This window comes from Podarcis bocagei (genome assembly GCF_964188305.1).
Source record: "Podarcis bocagei genome assembly, chromosome: 7".
In the NCBI taxonomy this organism is placed as follows: Eukaryota; Metazoa; Chordata; class Lepidosauria; order Squamata; family Lacertidae; genus Podarcis; species Podarcis bocagei.
Genome location: NC_138132.1, coordinates 53,155,372 through 53,180,729, shown reverse-complemented (window position 1 = coordinate 53,180,729; position 25,358 = coordinate 53,155,372). Strand labels below are relative to the sequence as shown.

Here is a 25,358-nt window from a genome sequence, read left to right as displayed (position 1 = left end):
ACTTGAGACCCAAATACAGGACTGTTTATCCAGGCCTCAGGAGTCTTCGTAGGCCGCATTCCCGCCTTGCCTGACTCCAGTCAGTAGAGGTCAGGGCTGAGACTAACAGATAAGTTTTAAACTTCACCCACTTTCTCTCCTGCAAGAAGCAGCCATGAGGACTAGTTCCCAGGTCACTTAGACTCCAAAGCTATCCTTGTTAATATGAAGAAACTGTAAGTAAAGAACCTTTCTTTCTTTACCAATGGGACCTCTGTGTGTTTTATTTGCTCTCTTGTGATGTGGGCATGTGATAAGAACAGGTGGTGATGTCACTGGGTAGTTCCAGCTTCCAAACTTTTTAACTGCTATAAACGTACCAATTTATTTATTATTTTTAAAAAACCCCAAACTTTGTATCCTCAATGAGTGTTTTTGGCCCAGCTGAAAGGTCCCCTTCAACTCAGGCAGAAAGTTCTAGGTACAGTCCTCAGCATCATCCGTACAAAGGATCAGGTTGCAGAAGAGGAAAAATATATCTGCCAGAAAACCCTTTTACTACAATTTATAACCCACCTTTCCTACAAGGAGCTCTCAAGGTGGCATACATTATTCTCCCCTCCTCTCTGTTCAGTCCTCACAACTCTGTAAGCTAGGGTTAGGCGGCAAATTGGTGACTGGCCCTAGGTCACTCAGTGAGCTTCTTAACTGAGTGGGGATTTGATCTCCCATATCCTAGTCTGACTCTCTAACCACTACTCTATACTCACTAGAGAGCTTCCAGGCTAAACAGACAGACAGCCTGACCTGCTTTATAACAGCTTCATGCGATCTGACTAGTGAGTGCAGAGGCATTGTGAGAAGGCAGCAGAGCTTTGATCCTGCCCAGAAGCTCATTGGAGGGAGCAGGGGAGAGCATTCTTTGTTCTGGGGACATTCCCAGGATACCAACCAAAGCCACAAAATAGCATAAGTTGGCAATGCAAGGAGGAGTAAGTGGAGCAAAAAAACCCAACCCCACTTACGTTGCAACTCAGGAAACTGTCGTCAAGGAACATGGATTCCCAGAGTGTGTTGGGTGGCAGATTACTCTGAAGGAGAGGAAGGGGCAGAGAGAAAGTCAACATCGAAAGAGCCTGCCTGCATATGAGAAAAAAAGGAATGAAGGAATGTGTTCTTACACAGCCACGGCAGTCGAGAGGCGATGGCTGCTTATTTGTCTCATTCAGTCCAGCTACACAAACGCACTCCAAGCCTAGAAAGAGGAGGAACACTCAAAAACCTTGCATTGATTCCTTTAAGGGTCCTTCCTTAAGATCCTGATACATCAAGTGCTTGCAGTTCAAAACTATATTTTTTTATATATAAAAATCTCCCTCTTGCTTGGCTTCTTAATTATGGGGATTATTTTTTCCACTGCCACCCTGCTCCCTGCAACTTATTTTATTGCATCCATTTCACACTCACCGTCAGGGCTCTGCATCTGTTTCTGGGCGCAGGAGCCACACTGGCCCGTCTCAATATTGAAGAATTCTTCGGTCTCACATTTCCTTGGTGGGCCTGACAAAACAGGAACACCCCCGATAATTTGAGGCGTGGAGCCGTGAGGGAGGTAAAGCAAGCAGAGACAGAGGAGGAGGCAGGCCAAGTGAAGTGGCATTCTCAACTCAGGCTCCTTCTTCACCAAGTTAGGTGTTAGTTTCTCTCCCATATTTATTCCCTCTGGAGAAAGGAGTTGTTGACTGGATAAGCCTGGCTGGCCGGAGAGTGTATACAGACAAGGGCATCCATGGTAACCAAAGCCAGGTGTGGCTTCTTCCATGCAAAAGGGAAGCGGCTGGGATTCCTGAGGTTGAATGTAAGAAGGGCCTCCTGGACCAGGCTGATGGCCCATCTAGTCTAGCATCCTGTTCTCACAGCAGCCAACCAGATGCCTGTGGGAAAACCACAGGCAGGACCCAACCACAAGAACACTCTCCTTTCCCGTGGCTTCCGACAACTGTTATTCAAAAGCGTTACTGCCTTCAATCACAAAGAAAGAACAAAGCCTTCATGGCTAGTAGCCTTCAATAGCCCTCTCCTTAATAAATTTGTCCAATCCTCTTCTAAAGCCATATAGGTTGGTGGACATCACTGCCTCCTGTGGGAGTGAGTTCCATAGATTAACTATGTGCTGTGTGAAGTACTTTTTGTCTGTACTGTACAGCCAAACAGCAGAAAGAAGATACCTTTGGATACTCCAAGGTCACTTCCAAACAACCTGTTTACTGAACATTCATCTTGAATGTTAGATAATGTCACCTATTTATTGAGTATTCCTTCTGGCTTATTTGCAGGCAGTTTAGAGGATATTGCAACAAAGGGTGAGTCCACACTTTTCAGTGCAATTCTGCATCACTTTTCTTATTGCATCCTTAATTTGCCGGTATGTGATTGTTTCCAGATTATCACTATTTTGGGGTGGGATCCAATGTTTTTAAGGCTATTTTAGGGTGCTTCCAGACAGCTATTTATTGTGTGCTCCTCATGTAGCTGTTGTAGCTTAGCAATCCCTGCAATCTAAAATTCCATACTACAAAAATGCCACTGCAAAATGGCATGAAAATGCCAGCCCACTCTCCCCTCCCCCCAAATTTAATCTGGATTTACTCTTTCCCCAGAAATATCAAGTAAGTAAAAACAAACTAACAAACCACGTATTTCCATTTACTTACTTGCAATCTCTGTGATCTATTTGCACATTAAGGCTCCATCTGGAAACACTCTGGGGTGGGGAAAATAGCACTAAATAAAGAGGTGTACAATGCCTAAATTACGTTTCCCATTTCAAACATTGCCAATGGATATTTTTTTAAAAAAAATGACTGTAATTTTTATTTTACTGTGTTAGCAGTTGTTCCAACTTGACAGAATGCTGGGAAAGGTCTGACAGAGCAATCCTGGTAACTCCATTGCATCTGTTGAACCAATGGCGATTTGGCACCTCTTCTCCTAGATCCTTTCTTGTTCAGTGGCCACTCCACCTGGTTATTATGTCAATTAGGTCATGGTAGGGCAGAAATTAGATCAGGATATACTGGTAGATCTCTGGGTGATTTGCAGATTGGTCATGTTGGTTGATGCTGATGGGAGTTACGGAGTCCAAACAAAATTGGTGGGTGGGTGTGTCATTTTGGCTAGTGTGGTGTAAGCACTCAGCTAGATGCAGCTCCTGTAGAAGGTACTAATGCCACCCCCAATTAGATCATAATAAAACACACACCCCTTTTCTACAAAAGAGGAGATTCTTAAGAGAGTGAAAAGAAATCCAATTGTTCATATTTTAATGTGAATTTACCTGCCTCATATTTCCCAAACCAAAATGCACACCAAAACAGAACTGTCCTTTCAAACACACATCTTTGAATTTTATGATGCAGTTCTCCCACAAAAAAGGGAAAAGTATGTACGGTATATTATGGGGAAATGCATATACTAGCAGAGATAGCATACAAAGCAGCATTACACAAGAGGGAATTGCTTGGGAAAATGTGCAGATTAGGTAAAACCGTGTAAAGAAATGTGTGTATTGGGAGAAACAGACATGAAAATGCATACAAAATTTTTGTGTGATTTTTTAAAAAAAATATGCAAACAGAGGACAGGAATAGTATAAATTGAATTTAAGACTGAAGAAATGAAAGAGAGAAGTGAAATTGACCTATTCCTCCTTCCCCAGCAAGCCAAAATAGATCTGGAAAAGAATGCATGTGCTGGTTATGAAAAAGACAGAATTCAGTGTAGGGGTTAAAAAAAACAACAAGTTTTATTTCACTTCCCCAATCCATTCATAACCAGGACTTGAAATGCTTTCAATACATGAGTTTAAAAACAACAGTATTCCACAAAGGATACTAAATTGCACAATCGCAGTACAACATGTCAGTCAGTACAACAGTTGTACCCAACACATCAGAACATGGCAGCACTTTAAATACAAAACAAGAGAACTTGGGTGAATATATCTCATCATATATATATATGTATCTATATATATGTCAAACAAGTCAAATACAGAATTCTGAACTCCCAATGAATCTCACAATTAGCTATATGGAAATGAGACACTGAAATGGTCCGTTTACATCGATATTATATGAGGCTTCTAGAGATTGCTTAACAAAAAGAGCCTACACAGCTAGATATTTCTAGCGTTGGATGAGAATCATCAGAGCTGTACTCTGGGTGGGAGCGGACAAGGCAAGCGACATACAAAGAGAGGAAAGACACACACCCCCCTTGGAGTTTCACATTATTAACGAAACTTTAGCAGCGGGAAAAGGACAACAGGTCTGTTGTTGCTGAGATGTCCCTCTTTCAATGCCAGACAATAAAATCATTTCTCATTGGAAGTACAATGGAAAAAACCCTCAAGCCCTATCCCTTCACTTCCATAACAGCAAAAGCTGTTTTGACTCAGCTATCATCTCTAATCTGGCGGTCCATGCAGGAAATGCCCCAGCTTCATATACACAGCTTTCACATCAGTTACCCACCTTGGAACAAAGGTTGTGGTTCCAGTTTCCATTTAGCTCGGTGCTTCTCTCCCCTACATCCACAGAGTCCAAATTCAACAGCATAATGCGGGGGTGGGGTCTAAGATTCACAGTAGCACTTTTGTACAAGCGCCCTGAAGGATTGAAGTATAAATGCCACATGACAATATGCATAGAAAAAGATTAACATGGTTCTGCAGTCTTCACTAGGTGGACAGATGAACAGTGTTTCCCTCAATGTGGCCTTAACGTCCGTTTAGCAGTCAGGAAGAAACCCAGGCAAAAGCCACCGTAAAACACAGGCCAATTGTCTAAGAGAGTCGATTCTCACTTGTCCTATCTGCAAAGGGAGAGAATTACACTACTGAGGGGTTTTGCTCATTGGGAAGCAACCAAGGTGAAGCAACAGGCAGCCACACCTGGAATGTTATTGCTCAACATGCTTCTTGAATGCTTTCAACTGTATCCACCAATCAGAAGCCAGCTTGTGGTGGAAGAGCCACACCAACTTTTCACCATAGGCAAAATGGAGGGAAACTTTAACAAGCAAAAGGAGGAGGAAGAGAAGGAAACAGCCTCACCGCAGGCATTGTGGACATTCAAGTCAGCAGAGGCCCTTCCAGATGCGGGAATCTTTACTCACTGAATCAATACATTCGAAAACTAAGATGTGGCAGAATGAGTATACAGCATACGTAGCCACTGAGGAGCCCTGCAGGTGTTGGGCTGCAACTCCCATCATTCTGGACCACTCGCCATGGTGACAGCTGACATGGATGAGAGCTGGAGTCCAACATTTGCAAAGCATCATGTTGGCTACCCGTTATCAAGGTGCATTTTTAGCTTTGAAGCCTACATTTTTTAAAAAAACAACAACTCCAAAGTTACTTAGGATGATATGGCAAAAGGACCGAATGCAGTTGGAATGTGATAATGTGGTATTTGCTAAATTAAGGTCATGTATCACTTACTGGATGTCTTCAAATACCATTGCATTAGAGAAGGCCCATCTGAGATATAGCAAGTGCAGGGTCAAAGCATAGTCCATCCCATTAGGCACTGGCATCAAAAGCCTTGCTTGGAACCCAAAAATGTTGGTTGCATCATGGGCCGGATGGCAGCAGAAGAGGCAGGAGGTGGACTACAGAAAATTTTGTCCTCTCTGCCAAGTGCCGCTTTCTTCTTTTCAGTACTGCGAGTTAGAAAACACCACAATCCAAAAGGAAGAAAAGAGTATATTTTCCTTTCTTGGGTGTGAAATCTTTTAAATCTCATGTTTGGTAGGAAAGATTACACTGCAGACATAATGAACTGCAGTGTTAAGAAAGGTACACACAGAGTGGTTATACAGCTACATTTAATATGCCATCCTAGAAGTTCTGTATCTGCCCTGCCCTTTAAGGTTCCATCAAGGGTAGCCGGCATGGAACTACAACTCCCATCAGCCCCTGGCAAAACATGGCCAATGGTAGAAGATGATGAGTATTTACTGTAAGTCCAAAACATCAGGGTATGTCATGCTGGCTAACCTTGGCTTTGGGGATGGCATTAAAAAAGAACTACAGGCAGTTACTTTCACATGGCACAGAGTTGGCACACTCTGGTGGCTAGCAGTGAGAGTTCCTAGGCCAAACTAACCTCTTTCAGGGGGTACCACCTCCCCTCCCCAAATGTCAACTCTGCCCTGCCTCAGAAATTCCCAGAGTGGCTTGAAATGATGGGGTGGCCTCCAAGTGAGATCAAGTAACCCACCCAATAAGCTTTGAGTGGGGATTTGAACTCAGATGTCCCTGGTCTAAGGCCAACCCAGCCGTCCCCCAACATAAAGCCCTCCGGATATTGCTGGACTACAACGCCCAACATCTCTGACCGTTGGCAATACTGTCTGGGGCTGATGGGAGTTGTAGTCCAACAAAAGGCTGACAGGGATAGACTTGAGAGTCTCAGAACCTGAAGTGGAGAGATGCCAAGGCTCAGATAAAATATTTAAACCTGACTCTGGAACACATTAAGGGTCTGAGGACACCCAGTCATTTTAAAGCTCACTCAACCCAAAAAGGGCTGCATGTTATGCAAATATATGGCCAGCTAAGATGTGAGAATTAAATAAACATTGCTTTGCAACAGGAAAAAAGGTGACTCCCTGAGAGGCAGCATTAATCTTATTCTACTGCAGAATGGCTTTTCTAGGGAGAAGTTCCTGTCAAATTCTCGTAAAGGTCCTGAGATGGGGACGAAGGGATTTTCCCTTCTTTGTCAAATCTAGAACGGCTGGTGCTTATCCTGGAAAGGTGCTCATGTGCCTTCAACAACAGCACAATGGGGAGAAATTATGAGAAGCTGCTTCTCTTGTAACTTCAAGGTGTGACAAGCAGTTTTGCTTCAGAACCTGCTGCAGCAGGGGGTGGTTAGCCACTGGAAAGGCGGTGGGTCAAGATCCCTGTATCGGTTTTCATTTATTCTTTGCAGAAACTCACTCTGGCTAATCAAAGCTCATTGATTCAATCACACCTACTAACCAGAATCAAGCAAATGGCAAAGAATGAAACAAAACGAAACACGAAAAAGAAAGAAATCTGTCCCAAAACCTGCTCCCTGGCACCCTCTCCCGGACTCAAAAGAAACTGCAGGGACTTGAAAACCAAATCTGCAGAAGTTTATTTAAGTGACTTGTAGCTGCTGGAAAACACCGAAGCATTGCACTGCAATTTTCAACAAGGCAACCGAAGATGCATTGACACCAGAAACATAAACCAATACAAGACTGTAGTCCTGTAAAAGGTGGTAGAGGTCTCGTAACAGAAAAGACTAAACTTTCTCAATAGACCTACAACTCCCAAACTTCTTCAGTGTAAGCCAAAAGAGCAGAAATGGTTTACAAGTGAGTGATGTGGATGCATCCCAATAGCCATATAGAAACAACAGATTTACCAAGGAATAATAAGCTACTGTTAGCTCAGGATTCTTAGACTTCAGTGCACCAGTGCCCAAAGCTGGCTCTTGAAAATATTGGAAGAGTGCATCTGATGGCATGTTCACACAACCTAGCCACATCTGGGCTCATTCAACACCACAAACTGGTGTCAAAGTAACCTTGTGAACATTGGTCAAGTACTGAAAATGCAACTCATTGAATCCTCTGAACAATCATTGCAACCCAGGTATTTTGGTGGGATACAGAATCACAACCCCCAAGACCACATCACTGGCAAGAATCACACAAAGACATTGACTCATGGTTGGTGTTGTTTTAAAAAATGGCGAACAGGTTTTTGGAGTTCCATAAACACTGCAACAGCTGGCTCCGAGCAATCTTCTCAAAATCAGAAGCTGAAGAGGCTTGCTACCCTGAAGATTTACCACCTCTGCTGATAATCTTCCATTTAACAAAAACTTGAGCAGCTGGAGAGAGTCTGCATTGGCAACTTCCTTCTGTGGGCTTCGCTTTGATCACACCTAGACTCCAAAAGGATCACGCTCAAAGCCCAGCCAGACATGCTGCTGCGTACACCAGGATGTTCTCTCCCCTTGACCATTCAGGAAAGCAGATCTATCAGACCATTTGAAAGTAGTGGGCTTTCAAATTGCTTTCCCTTGCCGGTCAAGCCTCGTGTATTATTTTAATCGGGGTCCAGTCCTTTCCTTTGGCCTCAGAACGCAACATTCAATCGCTTTCAGATGGAGCAGCTACCAGGGAAACAGAAAACACCTAGCAAAACATTACTTGCTGGATCAGAGCAACCTGCATCAAAAGATACTGCAGGAAAGAACTTGTAAAAACTGTAAAGGTGGTGGTGGTGGTGGGGATCTAGGCCTTCTGTTCCAGCCTAACACAGAATCACTGACCCAACCACCCATTTTCTGCCCATCTTCTTAAATACAACCCCCATCAGGAAGATTTGCATCTGGCCTCCCGGCCTACAGAACTCCTGGTATTCACTTTAGGGGTCTTCTAGAGTACTAATTGGAACTAGGGTGTCTATCTTCCCTCCCACCCACCCCTTTCTGCATCCCTTGCACACGCACACACCTATCTTTTATGCTCTGTAGACTTTCGATGCTAAAAGAAAAAAATTCATCAGCAGAAAGCAGAGAGGGGAGAGGCTATTCCAAAGCTCAGCCTTCCTCCTTTACGAGCACGCTAGACTCTCCCGTGCTGACTTGCACTCTGCCTCATACCCAGAAGATTCCCCCAAGAGGTCTCCATTCAGTCACAGTCCGGGTGAAAAAGGCATATGGGGAGGTGGCAGCAGAAGAGGGCGGGCAGCTTTGATTGCTGAGCTCCTACGTTTATAACGGGCTGCGCGATGCAGCTCTAGGTGGTTAGAAGACGATCATGCAGGTTTAACGCAGTGTCAGTTGGGTATAGTTTTTGCTTTTTTGAAAAGCCCATCTTTTATATTGCAGGTAGTCTCAGAGACAGGCTTTTTTCCACCCTTGCATCCCCACTGGCTTCTTCTCTATTAGTTCCTGAATGCAGGAAGCAGGTCACGGTGCTATTCTGCAGCCATTTGTTCGATGTGATCGCTAAGCAGCTTGTACTGCTCTGTAAGCAAGAGAAACAAATTATGCAATATACACACGCAGATACAGACATGTACATGTATGCAAAATTAGCTCGGCATATAATCAAAATACAAAAGACAAACAACTATATGCAAACATCTTTTTGCAGAGCATCCCCAAGAAAGATACACTCTTCCTTTTCCTTCTGGGTTTAAGACCCATGTGCAAGTGAAGCAAATAACAATGAGGGTGTGATTCAGGTGGCATTCACAAGGCAGCTTATTCCATTTTTCCAGCATTTCCCTTACAGTGGTACCTCGCAAGACGAACGCCTCGCAAGACGGAAAACCCGCTAGACGAAAGGGTTTTCCGTTTTGGAGGCGCTTCGCAAGACGAATTTCCCTATGGGCTTGCTTCGCAAGACGACAGCCCATAGGGAAATATCCGGGACAGCGGGGAAGCGCAGCGCGTCTTCCCCACTGTCCTCGGACCTCCTCCGAAGCCGGGCGGTGGGGCGGGAACGCCTCCTCCTGCCGCCGCCGGGCTTCGGAACGATGCTCCGAAGCCGGGCAGCGGGGAGGGAACACCTGCCCCCGCCGCCCGGCTTCGGAACGATGCTCCGAAGCCGGGCGGCGGGGCGGGAACACCTGCCCCCGCTGCCCGGCTTCGGAGCATCGTTCCGAAGCCGGGCGGCGGGGAGGGAACACCTGCCCCCGCCGCCCGGCTTCGGAGCATCGTTCCGAAGCCGGGCGGCGGGGAGGGAACACCTTCTGAAGGCGGGCGGGGGGCGAAAGTCTTTGTTCCCCCCTGCCTGCCTTCCCGGGAGAGCGGAGAAACACAGCGCGTTTCTCCGCTGTCCTGGAGGGCTTTTGAAGGCAGGCGGGGGGGAGCAAAGACTTTCGCCCCCCGCCCGCCTTCAGAAGAGGTCCAGGACCTCTTCTGAAGGCTGGCGGGGGGCAAAAGTCTTTGTCCCCCCTGCCTGCCTTCCCAGGGGCTTTTAAATCACCCCGGACAGCGGAGAAGTCCTCTGCTGTCCCGGGGCGATTTTAAAATGCCGCCCGCCAGCATTTTAAGATCGCCCGGACAGCGGAGAAGTCCTCCGCTGTCCCGGGGTTTTTTAAAATAGTGGGGGTGGGAAGAAAAGCCCTTGTCCCCCCCCCCCCAGCCTTCAGAAGAGGTCCGGGGACAGACTGTCCCCGGACCTGGTCTGAAGGCGGTTTCCCTAGGAACGCATTAATTGATTTTCAATGCATTCCTATGGGAAACCGTGCATCGCAAGACGAAAAACTCGCAAGACGAAGAGACTTGCGGAACGAATTAATTTCGTCTTGCGAGGCACCACTGTATTTGTTAATTTCCACATTATATTTTAGCTTTTACACAATGTAAAAGCTACTTCTGGAAATGTAGCACAAATTTAGAGTTCATTTCTGTGTTATTTGCAAATTGATGTTTTGGGGTGATGTCTATAGCCTATTTCTGTTTTGCAAAGAATCCCTCACATTTTGCAGCCCTTCTAGGTCATCTTCTCCCCGCAACCCCCACCCTACTCAAGTCTAAGGCAGAGCAAGTGGCCTGAACTTGGAGTTGCTCTCATTTTATTCCACCACCACCCATTTGACCCCTGGGAGGTGACCCTTGCAGAAGGAACCCCACCAGCAATCTCACACCCATGGCCCTACCTTCATCCAGGTTGCCAATCACTGCCTGCTTCTTCAAGAAGTCGTTGCAGAGCTTCTTGTTCAGCCCAAAAGCCAACATGTTGTGAGTGAAAGTACTGCAGCAGGGAGAGGAAATGGGGTGGGGGAGAAAGGGGTATGGCCTTTTGTTAGGACACGTGCTTTGTCCACAGAAGGTCCCTGTTGCAATTCCTGGCAGCATCTCCAGTTACAAAGTTCAGGTCACAGAAGGTGATGGAAAAGACTCTCTCTCTGAGGCCCCTGCAGAGCTACGGCTGCCAATCAGAGACTTGATGGATAAATAGCCCCACTTTGTATGAAGCAGCTTCCTATGTGTCTGCTAAGTTTCCTTGGGCATAAGCTGCCTATTCCTTTTAAAACTGATCAAATAATAATAATAATAATAATAATAACAACAACAACAACAACAACAATAGCAATAATAATAATAATAATAATAATAATACTGAAGCCCCCTTCATGCACACTTTGCGTGCAGGTAGGGCCATCACAAGTGAAAAGCAGCTGTGGGGGTGTGCTGCCCCCCCTCTGCAAAAGCTGCATGGCTCCTTCCCTGCCTCCCCCCACCATCCTGATATCCACACATTAGGCTTGTGGTTTGTATTGCTGCTTCCTTGTTTGTATAATAGAGTTTTCCATGACTGCTAATTATGCTTTGAAGGTTTCTATAAATCCTGCCCTAGGACTCACAGGTGAAGAGGTTGCAAATTACTGGATATAAATAAATGTAATTGATATGTTATACAAAATTCTCTCTCGTGCATCATGCAGTATAGATTTCTAAAGATCATCTATTGTGATCATCATTGTAATTTACATTTTTATTTTAAACATAGTAAGTAGTAAAAGTTTTTATCATGTGTTGTTTACTGCTCTGAACTCCTTTGGGAGGAAGGCAAACAAACAAACAAACAAACAAACAAACAAACAAACAAACAGAAGCTCTTTTGCAGAAGCAGGCCAGTTTCATTCTGCTTACCCCAACTGTCCAAAGGTGATATTCTCATTAAACCGCAGACTATCATCTCGCTCCTCTTGGGTCATGTGACACCATTTCTCCCTGCAAACATATGGACAGATCCTGTAACCAGGAAAATGAACACACACACACACACACAACCTGCCAAAACCTTAGGGATTGATGGGAGCAGGGAAGGATGCAGGGAATGTCAGTAATACGCTCTTGACACACTCCCCCGTTCCATATTGGTTAGTGTGATGAAGTGAAGGAGTGGGCCATGCGCCAGATATTGGTATGCCAGTTTTGTTATATGGGCCGCCTGTTGCCAACTTCAGATTATATATTAGAGCAGCTTTTATCACGGAAGCTGGACCAAAGCTGGAATCATTCTGAAGTTTCCATTTTGCTTATGTGCTTACATCTCTGTTTCATTTAGGTTCTTCTTCTTCCAAAGGGTTGTATGTAACATCCATCTTACTCAGTGTAGATCCACTGAAATTAATGGACATGACTAACAATCAATTTCAATGGGTCTATTCTTAGTAGAACGTACTTGGATACAACCTAAAATCTCTGAATGCACACCTTTCTTTTGGTCGTTAAATCTGTGACCATCATTGCCACTCTACATCTGACCTTAGAATCTACAGTTTGGTCAGTATCTCCAAAGGAGGTAGGCAAACATATAGCAAGGGATGTGAAATGGGCGGGGGGCAGAAGGTAAACATGTAAAACCTAAATGTTTTCCTAAAAGCCTGTTTGAACGCCACCTGTATTTCTAATAACCTGACCAAAAAACTGAGCTATCATCTAAGTTTTGCACCCTTCTTATGGGTTACTGTTCATTACAGACCTACAAGGCAGACTACCCCAACCCCATTTCACAGAGGAGGCAACTGAGGCTTTGAAAAAGCATCAAAGGCCGCAAAACAGGAGCAGAGCAGGGACTGGATTCAGAAAAAGGTCACCCAGGCTTAAATTCCGCCACACTGGTATACCATTTTCAGACAAGAATAAAATTGTTTAGAGACAAAGAAACATGGAACAGCCACACAACAAAAAACTAAGGTGTTCTGAGCCAATTTCATTATACTCACAAAGCAAGCAATTTTGCTTAACACGGGTGCACTGTTTGGTGAACTTTCCAACAATTCAATAACAGAAGGTTCTTAACTTTGCAATCATCTGCTTCCCAGCCTCTACAATGTATAGTTATCAGTAATATGCTAAGGAGGTGCTGGAGATGTACCTAGCAGCACATTTACAATGATCCATGGGTTTTTCTAACCCTTGAAACTCAGTAATATTCTAAGTCACTACTACTTCTGGTAGCAGGCAGTTCCAGAGGACTGAGAAGATAAGGCCCTGAGTTTGTTTTATACATGTGAATGTCTCATTTTTAGGGTATGACCCTCCCTGCCCAGTTCAGTAAAGGTACACAGATGTCTCCTCTCCCACCCACCATCTGCTTGCAATGCTAAATTAGTGCAATTATTTATCTTTATAGTCAGGCAGTCCTCACGGCACCTTCTCTGATCTTTTCCCTTCTTCTGTCAATACTTTGCTTTGGGGATGCAGCAGTCAGAACTCCATGTGTCCTTAATTTATTTGCTTTTATTGCATTTATATCTCACCCTTAAGGCTGCAAAGCAGTGACTGGCTGAAGGTCACCTAGTAGGCTTCATGGCCGAGAGGGGATTTGAACCCTGGTCCCCCAGATCCTAGTCCAACATGGTAACCAATATGCCACACTGGCTCTCTTGCATGTCTCTCCCTTAATGAAAGTTTCCTGCTGGTTTGGTCCTAGTAGGTCTATTCATGCACACTTAAACCAACATGGCTCCTTAAGCTCTGGGTGCACAGCTCATGTGGGAGTTTCAAACATGGCAATCTCTCTTATGTAACTGCTGACCTTCCATTCTAGATTTTCAATTATGCATCCTTAAAAAGAATCAAGGGGATGCATGCCTCCAGGTTAATGCAAAAATTCTCACTGAACCCTATGGGCTAAGTATGTGTTAAAAGTGATCAAGAATGGGGAATGCTGAAAGTTGAGCTACATTTTCAGTAAAATCACATGGTAAACTTTTTTGGGGGTGAGGAGTGGCACTTCTTAACACCCCCAATCAAAATATAAAAATAAAAAGTGGTCTGGAGAAAACTAGTCCATCAAGCCTATTCTGGTCTAGAATCGCATTCTAAATGCAGGGATTCTTTTTGACCAGGGAAGTGTTAGAAAACACCATCTCCCCCACCTGACAAGGGAGCAATGTAAGGAGGATTCTGCCACTTGATTTCACCACATATCAGCCCTCAGATGCTTGTCATTTTAGGGAAAATAGGATGTTGGCTGAAGCCGACCATATGTCAAGAGGAGGAAAAGGGGAGGCAGGGAAATACAGGAAGAAGGAAGTCAATGGGAGGAGAAGCAGCAGCAGCAAATAAAAGGAAAACAAGAGAAATAAAAAATGTGGAGTCATGCTGGATATGAAGACAGAGTGGCAGAGGGATTTCTTGGCAGGCAATTCAAGAGTGTATCCCTGAATCAATCCTCACAGGAAACAGATGTGCCAAGGGTCAAGGTTGAGGCAAGGCAAATGCAGAGGACATTTTTGGCTTAGCCAAGGGCCAAGGCAAGTCTCCTAGCTGGTCATCCATCCACAGGGGTCAAGGAGTATCAGCTGACTCACAGGGGCCTTTCAGGGCACAGTGGCTTCTTTGGTGGCTCCCTCACCTTGCAATTCCCCAGATCATTTGACAGAGCGAGGCAGAGGTGCACAGGAGAAATCCCTGCCTGTCATCTCTCAGGCCAACAGTTCAAGGACCACTTTCAGATGACCCATTGACTGAGCATTTGTCCAAATTGCTTGCAGGGCGTTTACATGTCTTCCTTTTAATTGTTTTTTGAAGTGGATTTGTCATGCTGGGGCATGTCTAAGGACCCTTTGGCCTTCCAAATGTTTCTGAACTCCAACTGGCCACTCTTGCTGGGACTGATGGGAGTCGTTCAGCAACATCTGGAAGGCTGTAGGTTCCCCACACCTGTGCTAGGGAGGCAGAGCACTTTAATCCACTTTAATTGCACAAACCTACATTTCCTGAATGCTCTTGAATCCTTTCCCCAAAATAGGGACAGCCTGGAGGCACCCAAGAGGTCTGCATCAAGAACAAATCCGGTGGCGCTGTCCTCTGAGACCATGGCAAGTGTGCATATGCACAGGGACCATTTACCATTTGGAAGAGCTGCTCCAGATGCAAGTAAAGTAAACCACCACCCCCCATCTCAATCAGGCTCCGCACAAAAAACCACCAACTGGTATGGTATGAAACGGGCAAAATTAAGCACGACAATAACAAATGAGAGAGGGGCAGAAACAACACAGAAAGCAGGTACTTAAATCCAGATGGTCAAAGAGGAATGGACAGGGAAGGAGAGAGAAGAGATTCTCAAGCAGCAGCAGCATTCCACAGAGGCATCGAAAGCAGGAGGAAATCAAAGCAAGGGGGAAGGTCAAAGTAGAACGTTTACATCTAGAACTCCTCAGAGACTGGAAGGGGCCCCTGTCTCCAAAAACTTACCACAGCTGCTGACACAGAAAATGGCGAGAGAAAAACAGACTCACTTAAGCAGTTCACCGTGCCCAGAGGCTTTTCTCAAGCTGCTTTATACGGCATTGATACAGAAGCTGTGCATCATAATCAAGCAATGCATAAGATATTGGCAGCATGGCAAACTCTGGCTGGGAGACAGAACGTAGACTGTTTTTTTTATTTTTAAAGAGACTCAAAAAGTGCTTTGTGGTAGCCTCCCACTGCTTCTAAATCGGTTCAGCATCCATATTAGATTTTGTCCTGCTGTTGCAGGCACTGAAATGAACAAGGAACACTCCTTTCAAAACCGCTTTGATGTGCTTAGAGATATACCTTGGAAAGCAGGCTTTCCCCAACCTGTGGCCCTCCAGATGTGTCTGAACTATAACTCCCAGCAAGCCCAGCAGGGATGGTCAATGGTGAAGGAGGATGAAAGCAATAGTCCAACAATATCTTGGAGGGCACCAGGTTGGGGAAGGGTACACTAGTGGGATTTGCCGCATACTGTGCAACCACGGTGGCAAGTTTTGGACCCAAAATGAGCCTTTGGCATAAAAAGGTAAGAAAGTAAACGCGGACAGACACACCTCGTTTCCTCTTCCTCTCCAGCATTCCCTCTGGAGTGGCAGCAGAAAGGGTCAACAGAAGGTTACATGTTAAGATCATGCAAGAAGTATGGATGGAGAGAGGGAGGAAGTGTGAAAGAATTGACCAGAAAAAGAAAAGAAAAGATTAAAGACGTCAAGAAAGAGAAAGAGAGAAATTAGTTGTTTTCAACCTCCCCAACCCAACAAAGCAACATGAGAGCAGGAAGGGGGGGAAGGGGGGGTACTCTGGCCTTTCCTTAAGCTCTTGCCTGGCAGACTCCCCCTTGGATGTTGTTATCAAACTGCATTTGGTGGGTGGTTTCTGTTTCTCTAAAACCCTGGGGATGACTTCCAAGGGCCGGGGAAGAAAGAGCTTCCTCCCTACAGAATATAAACCCAGTCCTGCATCAAATTAGCAGAACTTAAAAAGCTCTATTGGCCTGCTTGACAAGTGGGAGACCAGCAGAAAAATAAACCATTTGCGTACAAAAAAAGGCAGTCCTTTTCAGCACTGTGACCTATTCTCCTCCACCCCTCGTGTCCCCCACTTCCTTTCTCCTGTGAAAAAAAAAAAGAAAGAAGAAGAAGCTGCAAAGTCCTACCTAGTGGTGGGAGACCGTTTCCGCCTCTCACAGTGAACCGCATCAAAGAAAGCCGCATTCCAAAACCTCAGGGTATGCCTAGGGAACAGGGGAGGAAATGATGTGCGTGTGTGTGTGTTGAGCCTGTACCAACTGCAGGGTATGTTTTTGTGAATGTGGCTAGGAAGTGGGAAGGAATGGGGTGGTTTCTGCCAGAGAGGGCTGTGGCTGGGCCGCTAGATGGCTCCCCTGCTTCAATGCCCTGCTCAGGAGTGCAGCTGGTTCAGGATAATAAGGTTATACCAGTGGTGGCTGGTGCTCCCTGAGACAGGTGGGGCGGAAGGCAGGGAGGCAAACAGTAGGTGGCGCCAGAGCCAGTGAAAGGCAGAGACAACTCATTCTAGTTTCAGCCCTATCCTCCTCCTCCCTGCTGAGTTCTACAACTCCTAGGGGTTGAGGTCCCTTTGCCCCCCATAAAATATTTGAGGATGCTACCCCACCCCAAACGAAGATCATGGCCACTGGTCCCATCACCTCCTGGCAAATAGAAGGGGAAGAAATGGAGGTAGTGAGAGATTTTACTTTCTTGGGCTCCATGATCACTGCAGATGGTGACAGCAGCCACGAAATTAAAAGACGCCTGCTTCTTGGGAGAAGGGCAATGACAGGCCTAGACAGCATCTTGAGAAGTAGAGATGTCACCTTGCCAACAAAGGTCCGTATAGTTAAAGCCATGGTTTTCCCAGTAGTGATGTATGGAAGTGAGAGCTGGACCATAAAGAAGGCTGATCGCCGAAGAATTGATGCTTTTGAATTATGGTGCTGGAGAAGACTCTTGAGAGTCCCATGGACTGCAAGAAGATCAAACGCATCCATTCTTAAGGAAATCAGCCCTGAGTGCTCACTGGAAGGACAGATCGTGAAGCTGAGGCTCCAGTACTTTGGCCACCTCATGAGAAGAGAAGACTCCCTGGAGAAGACACTGATGCTGGGAAAGATGGAGGGCACAAGGAGAAGGGGGCGACAGAGGACAAGATGGTTGGATAGTGTTTTCGAGGTTACCAGCATGGGTTTGACCAAACTGCGGGAGGTAGTGGAGGACAGGGGTGCCTGGCGTGTTCTGGTCCATGGGGTCACGAAGAGTCGGACACGACTAAACGACTAAACAACAACAACAACCCCACCCCAAAATTCATGGGCATTGCTATTCAAATAGTGTGCATGCACCGCATCTTGTGATTATGTGGGGCAGGGCTTACCCAATATTTTATTCAAGTTGGCACCCCTGACTGAGACTAACAAATGGGGGAGCTGACAGGCTGCACCAGGTTGGCTGTAAGTAAGAAGGCAGGCAGGTGGGGGTTGGCTGAGGACAGGCTGAGGTTGGTGGGGCAGTGCCCCAGTCATCCTATTGAACCAGCCTCCACTTGCTCTTACCAGATGGGCTGTTGCTTCAGGTGCATGTACAGGTAGATCTTCTCTCCTGTTTTTTCTTCCTCCTCCTCAGGACTGTACAGCGAAACTGCAAAGGAGAGATATGTGATATTGGTGGTGGTGGGGAATTTGTGCATACACATATACATAATCTTCAGATAAAGACCAGACAGTGCCTTAGATTCCTGCCAGGTATCCCAGCTCTCCAGGACCTGAAACACCTGTTTTCTATGAGCATTATAAACAGATTTTTAAACAACAGCAGCATAGACATATTATTATTATTGCTGCTTACCTGATTTGTGGATTCTCTCTCTTGGTTTGCCTTCATCATCCCTAGAAGCAAACACACAGGTACTATTTGGTTAAACGTAACATCATTTTGGGAGGGGAGTTTGGAAGCACTGCAAGTAGTTTGTTCTACAAATTGCTTAGAAGTATAATCTTCCTACTACACAGATGAAGCCAAGTTAGCCTGCTATGCAAGCCTTGCCCTAAAAGGGGGTGGGGTGGGTGACTTTAAATCAACCAGTTAATTAATAAAGTGGGAAAGGGCCGTAGCTCAGTGGCAGAGCATCTGCTCTGCCTGCACAAGGTCCCAGGTTCAATCCCCAGCCTCTCCAGGTAGGGCTAGGGGAGACACACAAACGCTGCGGTCTAAAATCCTGGACAGCCACTGCCAATCCGGCACAAGGCAGCTTCCTATGTTCCTGGGACCACCAAGACCAATAGCGGCATATAAACAAGATTATCTTGAGTAGAGCAGAGGCGGTGGTGCTCAGGGGTACTTAAGCCAGGTCTGGCGTTGTGCCTCCACTAAAGGCGCTGTGGATGTTCTCAACACAGTGCAGGGGAAATCCGGCTGCCCCTAGAACTGGACTCACTCAGCTTTCTTGGGCCCGGGCCCCTTTAGCTTGCTTTCAAAGCTCCCAAAGAAGCCTTTCACGTTCTCCGTCTTTGCCGACGTGTTCTTCAGAAGCCGCTCCGCAATGTCCTTCTTCTCGGCCAGCCAGCTGTTTGCGGACTTCAGGTAGGAGTCAATGCTGCCAGTGGGCTTCTCCTTGGACTCGATGGGCAGCGCTTGGGGCTTACCTACCGAAATGCAACCAGGGAGCAGGAAAGAGAAACAGAGGGAGTAAGGCAGGGGACCTGAGGCCCGTGGGTCGAATGTGGCCCTCCAGCCCTCTTGATCTGGCCCTCAGAACGCAATGCTCCCGGGCCCTGCTCCGTGCTCTCCTCAAGAGCATTTTCCTGACTGGAATGTGTTCTTGAATTGTAACAATGCCCATTGCTTGCCCAGATGGAGGACACGTGTGTGGGTTTATGCAGAAACCTCAGACTTTTCAATGCAGCAAGGTAAGAATCATACCTGATGCTCCACCCACTTTAGCCTCTGGCCCCACGCACCTCTGGCATAAGGCCCCCTTAAGGTTGCTCATAAGTGAATGTGGCCCTTGAGCTAAAAAAAGTGGTCCCCACCCCTGACTTAAAGGAGCACCACTCCTCCTAAAGATCAATGCTCAAGAGAGACTGGTTTGTTCTCTTTCCCCCACCCTAAGTTTTTGCTTTTTAACTAAAAAGCAAGATACTAGCCCTCAGTGATTAGTGTCACACTTAAAAAAGGATGTCAAAAACCAGGGCACATGGTTGGTAACATGGAAGCAACCAACAAGAAGCTAAAAATCATTATGCTTCCTGGCTCTCATCTATTTCTGAAACCTCATAGTAAGCCTGCAACTTATGCAGGCGTTACGTTCTGGGGATTGTGCCCAAAGCCAAAACTGTGTGTAGTTAAAACACATTGGGTGCAATGGCGGGTCAAATGTAAAGGATTAGTTCACTATTCTGAGGTTCTCACAAACGACTCCCAGGATGCTATTCCTATAGCGATGCTTCTTGCAAGGTACTCTTGCTCCTTTGCTGACGACAAACAAATTGCCCCAGCACATTTTCCCACTCCACACAGAAATTTCAGCAAGAAGGAACTGCCCTTTACCAATATAGTAATAAGTAAAGCACATGGTCATCAGGTTCTTAGCAGGGCTGAAATCATCCATCTGGTAACACCTGAAAAAAAGGAAAGAATAAAGTTGCTGAAATATGAAGAAGAAACAGAGCAACACTCGGTGGTGATTACTGTCCATGGGACTGAATGCAGGGAGTCCAACTGTGGGCAGAGCCAACTAATTCCAGTTTCCCCCCATTCTCTTCCGTGCTGCATTCTACAAGGGCAACACTGAGACTAAGGAGGAGGAAGCAGACTGCCAGGGCCACCCCCTGGATATATTGTAAACAGGAAGGCAGGCCAGTGGATGCTGGTTGAGGGCAGACGGAATTCAGTGGGGCAGTGCCCATTCTCCCTAATATTTATTCAATTCATTTATATTCCAAGGATCTCAAGGTGGTGTACATAGACCAGCCTTCGCTGCCAGAACTGAAGAACGGCCAGGTGGGTCTATACATGGCTTTTACGGAGAGCTGCATGGATCACAGCCATGTGCAAGTCATCTCCGGTTGCCCAAGTGGTGCAGTGGTTAGAGCAACCATCGCTACCATGATGACCTCCAGATGTTTTGAGCTACGCCTCTCATCAGCCCCACCCAACTGTCCAAGGTGGCCTGCAGGGAGAGGTGGAGGAAGGAAGAATTCCACTCGCCAGCTGGATTCAGTTCCCCACCCCCTGCTGTAAAGGCAGAAGACCCTGTAGCCTCCATGCCGACACCTGCTGTTACTCACTCAAAGAGGACCACAGCAAAGGACTGCACCAGTCGATAGAAAGTCTGCTCCGAGACACACTTGGAATTGCAGCGCTGTGAGGAAACAGGGAAAGTCAAGAGTGTTAAGATTGGATACAGATGTACCTAGAAACAGATGTAGGGCTGCCGTTCTCCTTTTTTTGGCTGCGGAGGAAACAGCTCTGCTCCTCTGTTGTTGCACATACAGCCTCTGGATCAACAACCGTCTCCAGCCTAAGCTTTAAGGCAGGCCATCTGCTTTGCTTTCCATTTTTTCTCCCCTCTGAGTGCTTGTCATGTTTCGAAAGCTGCTCTCAGAAGGTGGCTTTGCAATTAAGACAAGAGCTGGCCAATCAGCCTGGTGGCCCAGCCTTGCTCTGAGAAGGGAGGAGGTAGCTTTGCCACTGATATAAGGTCTAGCCAATCAGCAAGTTGTGCAAATCCAGCTTCTGTTTGACGTGGAAAAAGTTTCACCCTATGCAGGGTTTTTAAAATGATGGTATGCAGAGGTGAGCAGATGAGACTCTTCCATGTAGGAATACAGCAATGCAATAAAGCAAAAGGTGACTCTGAAATGGCCTGGAATGCCCTGTACATTCCACTAGGAATAGGGCCCACTATTTGATTGTGTGGACAGTTGTCAAGAGGCACACGCAAGCACAAAAAGCAAAGGGCCTCAAGAGCGCACAATCCACACCAGCTAGAGTTGCGTTCTAAACGACTCCTTACCTGAGCGCTCACGTATCTGGCAAACCATTCCCTGCCTTTTGCATTCTCCCCACTGCAGAGTTCTCCAAACTTGGCTTTCTCCTCTTGGTCAAATTCCTCTCTGGAATCACAAAGATACAAAACAAAACAAGTTGGCACTAAATGTGATACAGTGGGCTGAGACTATAAACTGGCAAGTCCCCAAAGCAAATCTCACTGCAGGCAAGAATTGTCAGGGGCCCTGGGCAAATCCCTGCCTGCTCTCAAGTGTCACCACTCTGCAATGTGGTAATAATAGTAATAAGCACAAAAACTAGGTGTTGTACTATAAGCCTTGACCAATGAGCTTGCTTTCTAATTTAGTAGCTTAGTGTCATTACTAGCCTACCTTGCAAGGCTGTCACAAGGAATACAGGAATATTTCATTTTTCACTTTCATTTCACTTTCATTTAAAAGTGCAATAGTTTCTACACCTTCAAATACATAAGTAGCCGCCTTCTACTGAGTCAGGCGATTGATCCCTCTAGCTCAGTTCTGTCGACACTGACTGGCAGCAGTGGCATTCCCAGTCCTACCTGGAGATGCTAGGGATTGAAGCAGGGATGTTGTGTATGCAAAAAAGATGCTTAGGTGTGCCTCACAATGATGGCAGATCAACATGCACAAGAGAAAGGACCGTTGGATTCTTTGTGCTTGTAAATCTGCCATTGTGCCTCACTCTTGATTGGGTTTGCGGCTGCCAATGAAATCCATCCTCCACACAAATTGTATCTGATTTTGTATGTGCAGAGCATCACTGTCCTCTTTTTTTTTTTTTTTGCTGTTGCTGTTTGCTCTTTTTCTTCTGTTTCTCCTTTATGTTACGACTTGCAACAAAACTGGGAGAAATGCAGCGGTTTCCTGTTGAATTGTGGTTTTGCCTTCAGCCACCAGGTGGCACTAAACTTGTTTCGAACAATGTACTAAATGGAGGGGGAGGCAGAACTTTAGAGGAGGAAGAAAAAAGTACCGTATTTTTTTGCACCATAACACTCACTTTTTTCCTCCTAGAAAGTAAGGGGAAATGTCTGTGCGTGTTATGGAGCGAATGCCTGCGGGTGGCGGGGGGATCTGCTGCAGTCGTGAGCAGAGGATCCATGGTTCCCCTTCCTTCCCTCCTCCGTGGTTACAAAGCATGGATCCACATGGATCCTCAGGATTTTTGCATTGGGCTACTCCAAACTCACTGTCAGATCACATGTCTGTGGCCACAGCACGAACCACAAAAATCATATATCTACTATTTCGTTTAGAATATTTTTTTTCTTGTTTTCCTCCTCTAAAAACTATGTGCGTGTTATGGTCTGGTGCGTGTTATAGAGCGAAAAATACGGTATGTAATGAAAAGTGAACTTGGGGTAGGGGAAATATATTCAAGTAAACTGCTTCAGCTCTTACCAGTCCGAAAGTGCACCAATATTCTTTATCAGGAGCCAACGGGGAATTAACACATGTTAATAAATCATCCTTTTGAGCAGGACTAGGGGACCCCTCAAAGTCTCCCCGGGCCACACCACTTCTCCCCTCACTGGCTCTGCTTTGCACCTTCCCTGAGTGTTTTTGCCAGGCTGGATTTTGTCCGTGAACTCTGCTGATGCCTCTTGCTTCCATGGATGGCGGGTAAGGAGGGGTGCATGAATTTGTGCAGAGACTAACCTAGTACACCAAAGTGACTTTGACATTCATTCCCCTGCCCACTTTTACCCTCCACTCACGCCTGCCCCTGGCACGCAGCCCCCAGCAGATTGCCCAGAAGGGAATATGACCTTTGGGTTGAAAAGGGTTATGCGCCCTCCCCAAGTTTATTTATTTATTTTTATTAAACGTGTAGCAAGACTAACGAAGAATTTGAGGCTTTTGATTTCGAGCATTGCCATTCTTCTCTTTTTGCACGCAGGGGGCAGGCCACCTTGCCAAGCGGCAACATTCAACCGTGAACGGAGATTATGCAAGCTGCCAGTGTCAGTTTTGCACAAGAAAATTCCTTCTGGGGTAGGATCCCCAAACTGGCCACGCAGCAGAGCAGGGGGGGAGCAAACGGAAAGGCACTTGCCCCCAGTGTTGACATTCAAATCGTTTTAATTTGGGCCAGGGTGAGTCACGGCAGATTTGCTAAATTGCTTAAATTAAGTGGAATTGTTTAAAAGCGCGCACACACACAGAGTCAACATCAGCTGCAGCAGCTGAAGCCTCCACTCTGCATCTGGGTGATGCAGCCCCAAAGTCCCCAGGCAGCAATTGTTAAGTCGAGAGAGAAGCATGACTCAGTGGGAGAGATGTGTCACAGCCAGCCAACATTTCTTTTCAACGGGAACACAGAGCGGGGAAGGGGGCTTGCTGCACCGGGGGGGGGTGAAGGATCCAGCACCAAGCTGTCTTCCCCCCTCTTTCTGCAAAGCGAATGCAAGGAAAGAAAATCAGGTTCCTGGCCTCACTACCAAACATTTGCCCACCAGCACCCTCTGGGGTGCACTGGATTGAACCCTGAGTTAGTCCTACACAGAGGAGAGCCATTAAAAAATAAGAGACACAATTAACATTGATTGATTAATTTACGTAGGTCTACTCTGACTGGATATAATACTGGCTGTTTATTTCTATCTTACAAGTTGGAAACTGGTGCCATCGTAGAAAAACCTGGTACTTTAGCCAGCAAATGAAGCCTTTGAGGGGGTGAATCTGGGGAAATGGGGAATGGTTGCCTAGATTACATTTAAGGTTGCTCTGGATTGGTCTGAGCAACGTAAAGCCAGCTCAAAGAAGCTCTACGGCAGGCTTCCCCAACATGGTGCCTCTTGATTACCCTCCGATCTAAAGAAGAGAGAGATAAAATTCTGAGCTGGCACTACGAGAAGACTTTGGTAATACACCAGTCAAGAGTGGAAATATTTAAAGATATTCCAAAACACCTTCTGGACCTCAGGTCTGACTTTGGAGATTTGGTTGGTCTGCTGAGAAGGAACAAAATCATCTTCAGGTGGGAATTCCCTCAAGGCCTATCCTTCAGCTTTAAAGGATGGAAAATAAAAATAAAATCAGTAGATTATAAAATAAAGTTTCTGTCTAAATACGAAGAAGATTTGCAGAAGGGAACTGGAAAGGAGCCAGCAGCACTGGACAGAGGATTAATAGATAGAGGATCAGAGCTAAGAGCATTGGAGAAAAGGTCACCAACGTTGGATATATCGATATTATCTTTTGGATTGGACCCCCCAGCGAAAATCCCAACACCACCACCAACAGAAGAGGAGCAAGCATTGGGTGCAGTTGGGGGGGACACCAAATTAACCATATGATGGCGCTGCAGGTCTTGAGTTGGAATGTTAATGGACTGAACTCCCCTGAAAGGAGGCGGAGAGTATTTCATTTATTGAAAAAAGAACATTTGGACTTGATTTGTTTACAAGAAACACATGTGATTAGGCTACACAGGAAGTTATTGATTAATAAAAGATTAGGCCAAGAACTTATTTCATTGGATAAAGTTAAAAAAAGAGGAGTGGTCATTTATGCAAAGGAGAGCCTATCACCAAAATTTATATTTAAAGATGATCAAGGAAGATTTGTTGCAATTGAAATTCAATCGCAAGGAGAAAATTTTTTGATAGTAGGTATCTATGCACCAAAGAAGGAAAATCAGAATTTTTCAAGAAGTTACATGAGACTCTGATGGACTATTTGGATTATAATATGATTTTGATGGGAGATATGAATGGTGTGGTGTCTACAAATATGGACAAGGCACAGAGACAGGTAGTTACTAAGGATGGAAGATTACCAAAAACCTTTTTTGATATGACAGAAAACATGGATTTAGTTGATATTTGGAGAACAAAGAACCCTTTGGGAAGAGAGGGAACCTTCTTCTCTGAGGCTAAAATGACATGGACAAGAATTGACCAAATCTGAGTAACGAGAGGACTGGCTCCGAAAACTAGCAAAGTGGAAATTTGCCCCAAAATTTGCTCCGACCATAATGCCGTGAAGATGGAAATGAAATT

The 25,358-nt window shown here is 45.8% G+C and overlaps 2 protein-coding genes across 10 annotated transcripts in view; both read right to left on the bottom strand.

The window, feature by feature from the left end:
* The window catches only part of LOC308590852 (meckelin-like), a 32,816-nt gene extending 30,089 nt beyond the window's left edge, over positions 1 to 2,727 (bottom strand). For 2 of the 4 annotated variants that reach the window (XM_081201148.1, XM_081201149.1), the window contains exons 1-3: positions 1,447 to 1,818; positions 1,161 to 1,234; positions 1,005 to 1,070 (exon numbers count right to left, since the gene is read on the bottom strand). In XM_081201148.1, the coding sequence (XP_081057274.1) occupies positions 1,005 to 1,070; positions 1,161 to 1,234; positions 1,447 to 1,801 (495 nt within the window). In that variant the 5' untranslated portion in view covers positions 1,802 to 1,818. Of the gene's footprint in view, positions 1 to 1,004; positions 1,071 to 1,160; positions 1,235 to 1,446; positions 1,825 to 2,693 lie in introns of those variants that run through there. The other 2 variants (XM_081201151.1, XM_081201150.1) reach the window with 2 other exon arrangements.
* Positions 2,728 to 5,382: 2,655 nt separating this feature from the next.
* The window catches only part of KIAA0513, a 55,118-nt gene continuing 35,142 nt past the window's right edge, over positions 5,383 to 25,358 (bottom strand). For 5 of the 6 annotated variants that reach the window (XM_081201235.1, XM_081201237.1, XM_081201239.1 and 2 more), the window contains exons 3-13: positions 21,339 to 21,438; positions 20,611 to 20,684; positions 19,871 to 19,941; positions 18,759 to 18,966; positions 18,170 to 18,210; positions 17,878 to 17,962; positions 16,462 to 16,539; positions 15,860 to 15,889; positions 11,700 to 11,780; positions 10,703 to 10,797; positions 5,383 to 9,060 (exon numbers count right to left, since the gene is read on the bottom strand). In XM_081201235.1, the coding sequence (XP_081057361.1) occupies positions 9,011 to 9,060; positions 10,703 to 10,797; positions 11,700 to 11,780; positions 15,860 to 15,889; positions 16,462 to 16,539; positions 17,878 to 17,962; positions 18,170 to 18,210; positions 18,759 to 18,966; positions 19,871 to 19,941; positions 20,611 to 20,684; positions 21,339 to 21,438 (913 nt within the window). In that variant the 3' untranslated portion in view covers positions 5,383 to 9,010. The remainder of the gene's footprint in view (positions 9,061 to 10,702; positions 10,798 to 11,699; positions 11,781 to 15,859; positions 15,890 to 16,461; positions 16,540 to 17,877; positions 17,963 to 18,169; positions 18,211 to 18,758; positions 18,967 to 19,870; positions 19,942 to 20,610; positions 20,685 to 21,338; positions 21,439 to 25,358) is intronic. The other variant, XM_081201240.1, reaches the window with a different exon arrangement.